The sequence below is a fragment of the Hyalella azteca genome, unplaced genomic scaffold (genome assembly GCF_000764305.2).
Source record: "Hyalella azteca isolate HAZT.00-mixed unplaced genomic scaffold, Hazt_2.0.2 contig14738, whole genome shotgun sequence".
Classification (NCBI taxonomy): domain Eukaryota; kingdom Metazoa; phylum Arthropoda; class Malacostraca; order Amphipoda; family Hyalellidae; genus Hyalella; species Hyalella azteca.
In genome coordinates, this window is record NW_025944614.1 from 85112 (window position 1) to 97543 (window position 12432).

Below are 12432 nucleotides of genomic sequence, written 5' to 3' on the forward strand. Positions count from 1 at the left end.
CGTTAATGCTGTATTAACTAATGAGTAAGGGGCCGTTAATGCTGTATTAACTAATAAGTAAGGGGCCGTTAATGCTGTATTAACTAATGAGTAAGGGGCCGTAAATGCTGTATTAACTAATGAGTAAGGGGCCGTAAATGCTGTATTAATTAATAAGTAAGGGGCCGTTATTGATGTACTAATTAATGGACTTCTGGATACCGATTGACCAAGTCCCACTTAATCGCGTTTTTTCATTCACAATTTGGTAATTGGTTTCCATTTATTTACCTGGACTTCTATGTTTTTCATATTTATTTGTATTCACTATTTGCTAATCTGTTAATTGAACTTCACGTGTCGCACTGAACGCATCAAGTTCGCAACAATTCTTTAAAACTTATTTTTAAACTTGACAGTTTATGCACTGAAATATCAACAAATTTACAAGTATTTCCACTTTAACGCACACTTTAGTCATTATAGTACTGATTATTTTATTACAACACTTCTATTTACTTTCAATTCTTGTTGTCTGTCTGCTAAAAATCTTATAATCGATATTTAACACACTTCTACCTGACCAATCTATCTGAAATTTTGGACACTTGCGTTAAGTCGTAAACAATTCTTGAATCAATTCACGGAATAAAAAATAATTAAATATTAAATAAATAACTTTAAAAACCTAATTTTTTTAATACAGGGTGCGCCACAGAAACTTACTTATTTAAAAAAATTCCTGTGCGGTTAGTTGGTCGGGTAGAGGGGCGAGAGGGGTGCATCTGAAAGGGAAAGTTCCCAAGTTTGTTTCTCAAAGTTTCTGAAATAAATTTGCTGTAGTGCAAGAATTAACTGAACGCGATTTTGTTGCCCCTCAAAATGCATGTAAAATGCTGGTTGACAACCTGCCTGAAGACGACAAGTATTTCCACTTTAACGCACACTTTAGTCATTATAGTACTGATTATTTTATTACAACACTTCTATTTACCTTCAATTCTTGTTGTCTGTCTGCTACAAATCTTATAATCGATATTTGACACACTTCTACCTAACCAATCGATCTGAAATTTTGGACACTTGCGTTAAATCGTAAACATTTCTTGAATCAATTCACGGAATAAAAAAGAATTAAATATTTAATAAATAACTTTGAAAATATGATTTTTTTAATATTTGAAAATAAAATAAGAAATTCATTGTACATTTGTAACATCAGAGACACCGGCCTCTTTAGAAGTGTGATCTTTAAAAAGTAGTTTTTAAACGCAAATTTTTTTTAACCTCTATACCATGAAAAAATAAGTTCAAAGAGTCATGAAAATTGATTATTATAAATTGTAATGCATAATCATACATTGAAACATCTCAGTTCAACACATAATGAAATTATTCAAATCAGTGATTGAATGAAATTATTCAAATTAAATTGAGAGCTTTGTGAAGTTCAACCCATAATCATTTCGTCTTCAATTTCAACACAAGTTTCGGGCTTGAAAATTAAATTTCAAAAGCACCGTGAGCTTACAATGAGTTATTTAGAGATGAGTTGGCCGTAGGTTGGCCGTACTTAACGCGACCGTGACGGGTGTGAGCCATAACAAGTATGTTTAATTTTAAACTAATGACTTACTATATGCTTATAATGAGGTGAAAATAAATAATTATTGAGCGTGTTTACACACTAACATGTGAGTGTGATGCGTGTAGCCTTATTGCGTGTTACTCACTACGATATCGCAAACTATATTATTTTAAATATGTTATTATCAATTTTAATGTATTATTCAATTCTGTAGTCAGCGTGAGGTCGCTGAGTACATTCATCTTTTTTTATAGTGAAAAATTTCGACACCAAAATGAATTAAAATAATTTCGAAATTTGACTCTTGATTCCTGAATTTATTTTAATGTTAAGAAATGACCAAAAATTTTGAAGCAATTCATTAGATGTGACATCAATCTAATCTAAACTGGCATTAAAGCATAAACTGGCACCGTGTAATTTGATTTGTATCGTGTGCAAATATACGTTGTACCGATTAACTTATATCTCATTTCCCCTTGTGAACAATTTTTGAAACCGTTATTTAATTAATTTACTTTGAAATATAAATTTATTTCAGTATCTGTAATATTTTCGTATAGTCTTAGGCTGTGATTTATCATTTGAGCGCAGCCTTAGTCCACCGCGCAACTGTCGTGCCAACACATTAATAAATAAGACGTCCAGGAAAAATACTAATGTTTGAAGTAAAAATGCAACGATATTGATGACACTAGAGTACCTTGATGATATTTTGGCCCTAAAATGATATTGTTGATACTAGAGTACCTTGATGATATTTTGGCCCTAAAATGACATTGATAATACTAGAGTAACTTGATGATATTTTAGCCCTAAAATGACATTGATGATACTAGAGTAACTTGATGATATTTTAGCCCTAAAATGACATTGATGATACTAGAGTAACTTGATGATATTTTAGCCCTAAAAAGATATTGATGATACATGAGTACCTTGATGATATTTTAGCCCTAAAAAGATATTGATGATACATGAGTACCTTGATGATATTTTAGCCCTAAAATGATATTGATGATACTAGAGTACCTTGATGATATTTTAGCCCTAAAATGATATTGATGATACTAGAGTACCTTGATGATATTTTAGCCCTAAAATGATCATATGGATTGTTTACCCTGTACAAATCGTGCATCAAGCCCGTCTGTACATGCAGTACTTGTGGGAGAAAATAAGCAGTGGCCGACATTATATTTTATTTAGAACAGATTTATACTTAGATTTTATTTAGTACGAAATATTGAAAATTATTCAAAAAAGGCATTACGTTAGAATTGGCACTACCTCATTATAATAGCTTTTTGAAGCGTACTAATAAAATCCAGTTTTATACTAATAAAATCAAATATCTCAAGTGAGCAAGCTTATAAATGCAAAATTGATCTGTTGTCGCAGGTAACCCATGCGCTTGCATTTAAACCATGTAAGGAAATTATTATATCATTACAGGTATCTATCGTTACCGGCAAGTGCCAGCCCGTGATAGTCAAAAAAATTAAGTGAGAACATTTCATAATTTCAAATTATTGTCCGGGCCCGTTAAGTTGATGGCCCGTTCTAGGAGGCCAGCCGACGTCCTCCATGTAGAGTAGTTACTGGCAGAAACGGGCTCTACAACGGGCGCGGCTACGGGCCTGGAGTTCAACGGAGTGCCGTAGTAAAGAGTGACGTTCACGTCAGAATTGTTCCAGTTCGTCACTTCCAGCTCGGAGATCTGAAAATAAAATGATCATATGAATTGTTTGCACTGTACAAATTGTGCATCAAGCCCATCTGTAGCACGCAGTACTTGTGGGAGAAAATAAACAGTGGCCGACATTATATTTTATTTAGAACAGATTTATATTTAGATTTTATTTAGAACAGATTTATACTTAGATTTTATTTAGAACAGATTTATACTTAGATTTTATTTAGAACAGATTTATACTTAGATTTTATTTAATACGAAATATTGAAAATTATTCAAAAAAGGCATTACGTTAGAATTGGCACTACCTCATTATAGTAGCCTTTTAAAGCGTACTGCTAAAATCAAGTCCGTTTGACTGCAGACATCATAAAATATTTTAAGTGAGAAAGCATAGATAGCAAAACTGAGTTGGAGAAGGAAAGCTCCAAAGTTTCGCTGGTAATGACGTATTTGAGTTTCAAGGCCAACTTCCACTTCCGCACTCGCCAACTTATGATGATTTAAAATAAAACTTTTAATAGTGTAAAAGTTAAAACAGGTAACCTGTTGTCGCAGGTAGCCCATGCGCTTGCATGTAAACCCTGTAAGGAAATTACCAAATCATTACAGGTATCTATCGTTACCGGCAAGTGCCAGCCCGAGATAGTCAAAACAATTAAGTGAGAACATCTCATAATTTCAAATTATTGTCCGGGCCCGTTAAGTTGATGGCCCGTTCTAGGAGGCCAGCCGACGTCCTCCATGTAGAGTAGTTACTGGCAGAGACGGGCTCTACAACGGGCGCTGCTACGGGCCTGGAGTTCAACGGAGTGCCGTAGTAAAGAGTGACGTTCACGTCAGAATTGTTCCAGTTCGTCACTTCCAGCTCGGAGATCTGAAATGGTCAGGGAATATCTTCAGTATCCAATTATAACACCTTTTATCATAACTTAATGATAATAAATTTTTTATCGTAGTTTTATTTACCATTGAAATATTATATTATATAAAACTAAATATGTATTATTGAATGAATCCTACAAAGTTACTTAAATATTAGGCTCAAAATGCGTAGACTTTGAGCAGAATTTCCCCCCACCTCCCAGTTCTTCATTTTGCCATAAAACTTCATTGTACTTCGAAGCTCCGTGATAAATGTTTTTTAAGCAAACTAGAACTATGCTGAATATCAGTTGAAAATTGCTTAAATTTAAAATGAATTAAAATGTCCCTCAATGAAGTCTCGCGTTCTTTTATATATAACCAGTGAATTAAATTCGTAAAGAGCAGGATACTCACGAGACGGAGTTACTCACGAGCTGGAGATACTCACGCGCTGGAGTTACTCACGAGCTGGAGTTACTCACGCGCTGGAGTTACTCACGCGCTGGAGATACTCACGCGCTGGAGTTACTCACGAGCTGGAGTTACTCACGCGCTGGAGTTACTCACGCGCTGGAGTTACTCACGCGCTGGAGTTACTCACGCGCTGGAGTTACTCACGCGCTAGAGTTACCTGTCTCTTATACACATCTAGATGTGTATAAGAGACAGGCGTTGGAGTTACTCACGCGTGTAACAGCCACAGCGTTGGAGTTACTCACGCGTGTAACAGCCACAGCGTTGGAGTTACTCACGCGTGTAACAGCCACAGCGTTGGAGTTACTCACGCGTGTAACGGCCACAGCGTTGGAGTTACTCACGCGTGTAACAGCCACAGCGTTGGAGTTACTCACGCGTGTAACGGCCACAGCGTTGGAGTTACTCACGCGTGTAACAGCCACAGCGTTGGAGTTACTCACGCGTGTAACGGCCACAGCGTTGGAGTTACTCACGCGTGTAACAGCCACAGCGTTGGAGTTACTCACGCGTGTAACGGCCACAGCGTTGGAGTTACTCACGCGTGTAACAGCCACAGCGTTGGAGTTACTCACGCGTGTAACGGCCACAGCGTTGGAGTTACTCACGCGTGTAACAGCCACAGCGTTGGAGTTACTCACGCGTGTAACGGCCACAGCGTTGGAGTTACTCACGCGTGTAACAGCCACAGCGTTGGAGTTACTCACGCGTGTAACGGCCACAGCGTTGGAGTTACTCACGCGTGTAACAGCCACAGCGTTGGAGTTACTCACGCGTGTAACGGCCACAGCGTTGCCGATGGCGTCGACGTTGTAGCCGAGTTCGGCCCAGAGTTGCCCGGCGTGGAGGAGGTCCAGGCGGGGGCCCAGCTCGGGGTGACGGTCTGCAAACCTTGGCACCACCGTAATTTCTTAACATATTTTCTATATTCACAAATGAATTTATTATACAACTTCCCACAGGAGTATTTACGTACAATTATACTATTAGTGATAAACGTCGATAAATTTTGGTCAAGTTCCCCTACCGTAATTATTTACAAATAGTTATATTTTTTCGTGGAAATAATCGATTTTTCAAGATAAATTGAAATCCTATATACGAGCTACTCACGCTGATGTGGAAACCAAATCCACATTCCAAGGCTTTTTAAAAAAACTATTTTTAAAAATACGAATGAACATTTTTTTGTGAAGATTTGTATTGTTTCAAATTTATATTAATTGAATTATGTGAAATATGATAATAAAATTTTTATCAATACAACTTTTTAACATATAAATTAGTACGTTATAATTAACATTATTATATTATCTGTAGTGCCCTATAGTGGGGTAATATTATTTATATTAGTAGTTTTATTTTACGATTATAATAATTATTATATATAATTATAATAATTAGGGTTACTTACCTGCCCTCGATGTGCGTGGCGAGAGGGAAGAGCTGCACGTAGGAGACGAGGAACGCAGCCACGGGCACGCNATAATTATAATAATTAAGGTTACTTACCTGCCCTCTATGTGTGTGGCGAGAGGGAAGAGCAGCACGTAGGAGACGAGGAACGCCGCCACGGGCACGCACAGCAGCGCTGACATCAACAGCTCCTTCCTGCTGGGGGCCAGCCACGCGGCCGTCGCCTCGCTCACGTGCCCCAACATCACACCTGGGGTATGTTAGGGCATGTTAAGTCGGGGTATGTTAAGTTGGGGTACGTTAAGTGGGGGTATGTTAAGTTAAGGTACGTTAATTTAGTGTACGTTAAGTGGGGGTACGTAAGGTTGGGGTAATATAATGAGCCTACCAGTTCCCGTTGTGATGTGCGTCAAGGTATTTACGATGCTTTTTTCCTGGGGTATGCTAAGGTAACCAAAACTAGTGCACTGTACCATTCCATGCGATGGGTGCAGGTTCTGGACGGTTGTAAGCTACTAGATGATTGGTAGTTTCACGGTCTCGTTAAACGTACCGAAACTATTGATAATATCATATACTTAACATCTACTGAAAGTTCAAGGTTCATGGAAAGTTATGCAAAAATTTTACTTCTCTGCGAGGTGGCAGTGGCGTCGCGTTGACTTGTCCTACCCGTGACCATGCAGGAGTAGAGGAAAGCGGGGCAGTAGTAGTGCATCTTCTACTTGAGTTACCCGTGAGCATGCAGGAGTAGAGGAAAGCGGGGCAGTAGTAGTGCAGCTTCTACTTGAGTTACCCGTGAGCATGCAGGAGTAGAGGAAGGCGGGGCAGTAATGGTGCATCGTCTACTTGAGTTACCCGTGAGCATGCAGGAGTAGAGGAAGGCGGGGCAGTAATGGTGCATCGTCTACTTGAGTTACCCGTGAGCATGCAGGAGTAGAGGAAGGCGGGGCAGTAATGGTGCATCGTCTACTTGAGTTACCCGTAAGCATGCAGGAGTAGAGGAAGGCGGGGCAGTAATGATGTGTGTAGAGGATGCGGCTCATGGTGAAGAAGGGCAGGTAGTGGAATGCCCACGCCACCACAAGCCACGCGCTCGCCACCACCGCCGTGTGACGCCGCCCTGCCGTATTTATTGCCTTTTTTACGCGTATTAATTGCACGTTAAGATCGTAATATTATTTGTTTGCAGCGCAAATTGAACTAAAAAGCTAACGTTTAGCTAACGTTCGCATGACTTTTGATACCAAATCAATGAAGGCTGATAAAAATGTTATACCGAAAAAAATTCATGCTAAATATTAAATATAGTTACAGAATCATCAAAAGAACAATCATTGCAGTAAGTTCAACGGCGATATACCATACAAAACACTTTTTGACTTGCACAGTTAAGCTCAGTTACTCACGGTACACTTCCTCAGGTTCCTGGTCGCCCCTGAGGTACTTGTAGAGATGGTATACCATCACCAGGACCGTTAACACGAAGCTCGTCAGATTCGTATATGCCACCACGGGGTTGTTCATAAACACCGCGAATATTTCTTTACCAGCCGGTCGTTTCTTCTTAACTTCGTCGGGCGTCGATTTGATCAAGACATTGTTCGGGATCAACGATGTGTTGGCAGTTACGTTCCCTAAAATCGTATCAGGATTATGTATTCCGGTAGGTAAATTTTTTATTGATGACGAGTCCAGGTTATCGAATTTTGAGACATTGAATGTACGTGAATCTCTGTCTGCGAGCTCGGAGCTTTTCGCTGTAGGAGAGTCCGTATTTCGCTCCTCAGTGTCGTTGCTTGAAATTTTTGCGGTGTTTTCGGTCGCATTGTATTTTGCTGAATTTAAAGTTTGGTTTTTGTGCTTAGCGATGTCTTCTTCGTCGTAAATTGCAAGCACCTGAAGCTGTAAAGTTGAAAATTATTTTTACTCGGACTTGAAACACCCAGGGAGAAAATGTTGTTCATCTTTAACTGTATTTCTTCTTTGAGCCCCGAAACTGCAAGTCTGCATGAAATGGCAATCTTGCACCTAATTAGCGATGCATTTAAAAATCAAGAGATTTTTGTATATAAAAAATTTTACCCGCTACATGAGAAGTCACATCTCATCCGGTACATGAGACGCCACATCTTACCCGCTACATGAGAGGCCACATCTTACCCGCTACATGAGAGGCCACATCTTACCCTGTACATGAGAGGCCACATCTTTCCCGCTACATGAGAGGCCACATCTTACCCGGTACATGAGAGGCCACATCTTACCCGGTACATGAGAGGCCACATCCAGGGCCTCGCTGACATCTCAAGCTCCTCTTTCTTGGGTTTGAGGCCCTGGTTGCCCAGGAACATGGCCTCGTGTTGCTGCAGGATCTTCTCCCACAGCCCCATGGCGTGCTCAGCGGGACGCTGGGTTAGCGGCACTGCCGAGGGGAGAGAGGCGAATCAAATTTTCCGAGAAAGAAATGAGGGAAATTAAATGCATGAGATTAATTTAGAACAATTCTAAATTTAATTCATTGTTCATTAATATAGAGCGTTCAGCTTTGATTAGGTTATGTTGGTCTGTCACCAACTTCTTACTACCCGACGATATGCCGATTTCGACCAGAATTCTGACAAGTTGCGGGTTTTGAGCCGCCAAGTCGCTGCTCTAATTTTGATGATCTAAACACTCGGCCAGTAAACATTTTAAAGCCCAAGAGCTCAATATTACTTTCACGAATAAACATTTACTATACGAGATTCATAAGGTTCAGCGTCAGCGAAACCAAGTTGAATTCCAAGTTACGAGTATATAACAGCATAATCATTGTCAATAATGCTCACGGAAAATAACAGGAAAGCTTCCCTGATTAATTTAAACTCAGAATGTAAATTCGTTGAAATGATGGTATATCTTACATGAATAAATAGTTACTGTAAATTACAACGGCAATCGAACCAAAATTTTTACAGTAACTATTTATTCATGTAAGATATACCATCATTTCAACGAATTTACATTCTGAGTTTAAATTAATCAGGGAAGCTTTCCTGTTATTTTCCGTGAGCATTATTGACAGTGCTTATGCTGTTATATACTCGTAACAATTATCTTACAATAATCTAATAAGGCCAGCGGTGACAGTTCAGAGTACCAAGATTGGAGCATAGAGGCACGGGTTCGATCCCAGCTCTGCGCGACAGTTTCTGGTCAGAATCGGCAAGGAGGCCAGACGGTTAAGCACAGCATATTGTAGCAGTGAGGTGCGAGTTCGAGACCGCAAAATGCTGTGAATGTTCTGCGATGTTAAGAACCGGCGACAGGCCTACGGCCTACTAAACGCTGAAACCGCTATTATTATTAAATGCCTCATCACTAACGTCGGGTTTGGTTGACCCAGTGGACGTGCCACAGCAGCCCGCTAGCCTTGGAGTTCCTCGTACAGGTCACCTCCTTTGACGACTCGTATGCCCTGAATAGTGAATAATTCAACACAGATATTCGTAGCTGAATATTACTAGTATTTTAGTATTAATAAATCCTTTTATAAAATCCATCTCTCATGTTTCATATAATCCATATCTCTATCATGTATAATCCATCATTACAGCATTGTTTTGCATAATGAATGCACCCAAGATAAACATTATTGTATGATAATGTGGGATGTCGTCGAGGTTAACGAAGGACTTCGCGAAAATATGGTTTGAGTACCCACAAAAATTTATTATAAAAATGAATACAATATTCAACTATCATATTGTTTAACAGTCACACCAGTCTGACGGTAGTGGGATGGTTGACAATTGATAGCCCAAACAAGTGGTTTTATGTACAAGAAATGATGTATCGTTTAAAGTATAATGTCTAACTGTTATATTTCTCTATTGCCCCACCAGTCAGCTGGTAGTGGAGTGTTGTCGGGGTTGGCAAGGTAGCAGTTCATCTTGTAATGTTTTAACATGAACTCTGACGTGAGTGGGTTGAGTGGATCCCCCTCAGCTGCCCCTGGTATCACGATTTGCCAAGTCTCGAATGGACCCACCTCATAGTCCTGGCGGAGGGTGGGTGGAAATACGGTGATTTCGCTAAATATAGCACAGTATAACATCCCCATGGCGGTCATAAATACTATCGATTTCGGTTAATGGATCATGCACTAGTTTAATGGACCTTATGATTACAAAGCTGAGAGATACAAAGAGTTCGTTTTGGGGCACCATTCACGGTAATGCTGAAACACCACCTTCGACGACTATCAGTAACGACTATCAGGGTCACCGTGAACCATTAGACTGAGCTTCCCAAGGCTCGAACCCACAACCTGCTTCTCTCATCTCGGTGCTGCTAATGTGGCTTTTCGGAACACTGGACTTTCCAGTCCACTATCATTATTATTATTATTCTACGAAGCATTTATCGCGGCGTCTGGTTCAAACGAACTTCGGGAGCGCGCTACACATAAGATTAATAGCAAGCGAAAAATAAATAGACACATGTAAGAATGGGAACCGATAAAATGATTAACTAAGACTAAGAAACTAAGTGCTTTGAAACTAAGAAATTCCACTGGAATTTCTTGTCCAGTTCCTTATTAATTTGTGCCAAATCCTGTAGAACCTGAACAGTGATATTTGTGTTACTATGTCCCGTGCTCTGAACCTCTCCATTATCAGTGATTATGAAATGACCAAGAAATTTAAAGAGAAAATTGTGCATTTATGTCGTGAGGATAATTATAATATTGGTATAAATGAAAACCTCTTAATTCTAGGGAGAGATATTTTCAGAAAAAATGTAACTTTTTCTTCGAGGAAACTCCCACTGGTTTTAGGGTAGTCAAAAGAAATAGTACGCAAATGTTCACTATTGTCTATTGTTCAATTTAATGGATATGGTCAGACTCATTAGTTAGATCAATTACCTATAGCCATGAGTACAAAAGTTAAATCATAAAAAATAAGCAGATACTTTCGAAATCTAAAAAAGTTTTCAAATGTATTCAAAATAGTTTGTGGACTTGAAAAATTTGAAATATTGAGTCTTAAAATTAAAAATAAAAAAAATTGCGTTGACTCACATCCCCGTAGCCGCAGACCTGGAAGTGCCTGCGGGTGACGGGGGCGCGGTGCCCGTGGGAGCGCAGGGACCGGCCCGTGTCCCGGTGGGTGAGGGCCACGTAGTCCCCACTACGGACCACCCGCCGCCCCCCCACCCCGTCACCTGCGGACCCCCCCTCCACGGACCCCGCCGTGATGTTCACATACCGCAACGTCCTGTGAAGTTTTATGCAAATGGCATACAATTCATATTTTTAAGATGAACTTATTAAATATGCCACATAAAAAGGATTAGATCTTAAAAAATTTAAACCAATTTCAACCACTAAAAATTGTACTCAGGTAGCACTCAGAGGAATAAATACGTCATATTGACCAAATACCGGCACAAAATCTATACGTAACACTGATACGCCCTTTTACTGGGCCAAATGGGCATCACTACGTGTATAAAAATTTTCTTTATTTCGAAGTACATCATACCATTTGCCACGTACCAATTACACATGAACCGTGTACCACATGCCAAGTTCCACGTACAATATACCACGAACCACTTACCAAGTACCAACTACCACGCACCACGCACCACAACCGTGTACCACATGCTAAGTTCCACGTACAATATACCACAAACCACTTACCAAGTACCAACTACCACGTACCACATAAGGAGTACCACGTACCAGGTGATGGTCTCCATATCCTTGATGGAGGCTAGGGTGACCTGCTGGCAGGGTGCGGTGATGGTAGAAGGGTACAGGTCGTACCAGGACTCCAAGTACCCTGACATGGCGACGCTGCTCTTCAGGGTCACGTTGGCTCCGTAGTCTACGACTGTTATATAATTAATTATATAATAAAGATGTTATATAAGTAATTATATATTAAAGATGTTATATAATTAACTATATAATAAAGATGTTATATAATTAAGTATATAATAAAGATGTTATGTAATTAATTATAAAATAAATATGTTATATAATTAATTACTTTCTCGTTATTTACTGTGACAATTATCCTATTCTTCTCAAATAACTAACGATAAATAATAAACGTTTCTCATTTTTCCTTAAAATACTTGACAGCCATATCTATAATTCACAGGATTTCCAAGCTATTCATTACACTTCTTCACATAACATTCGGTCACATAATGCATCATAACTTTATTACATCATTGCTAATCACACATGACGTCATCACTCCAATTACTCATTACCAATCACACATGACGTCATCACTCCTCTTACTCATTACCAATCACACATGACGTCATCACTCCTCTTACTCATTACCAATCACACATGACGTCATCACTCCTCTTACCCATTACCAATCACACATGACGTCATCACTCC

General features: G+C 39.4%; 1 protein-coding gene across 1 annotated transcript in view; it reads right to left on the reverse strand.

Moving 5' to 3' along the window:
• Positions 1-3496: 3496 nt before the first annotated feature.
• Positions 3497-12432, reverse strand: part of LOC108670263 (protein O-mannosyl-transferase 2) — a 15336-nt gene continuing 6400 nt past the window's right edge. The window contains exons 8-17 of the mRNA XM_018157723.2: positions 11755-11905; positions 11089-11284; positions 9905-10062; positions 9389-9480; positions 8288-8445; positions 7430-7925; positions 7003-7143; positions 6117-6270; positions 5378-5495; positions 3497-4140 (exon numbers count right to left, since the gene is read on the reverse strand). Coding sequence (XP_018013212.2) covers positions 3937-4140; positions 5378-5495; positions 6117-6270; positions 7003-7143; positions 7430-7925; positions 8288-8445; positions 9389-9480; positions 9905-10062; positions 11089-11284; positions 11755-11905 — 1868 coding nt within the window. The 3' untranslated portion in view covers positions 3497-3936. The remainder of the gene's footprint in view (positions 4141-5377; positions 5496-6116; positions 6271-7002; positions 7144-7429; positions 7926-8287; positions 8446-9388; positions 9481-9904; positions 10063-11088; positions 11285-11754; positions 11906-12432) is intronic.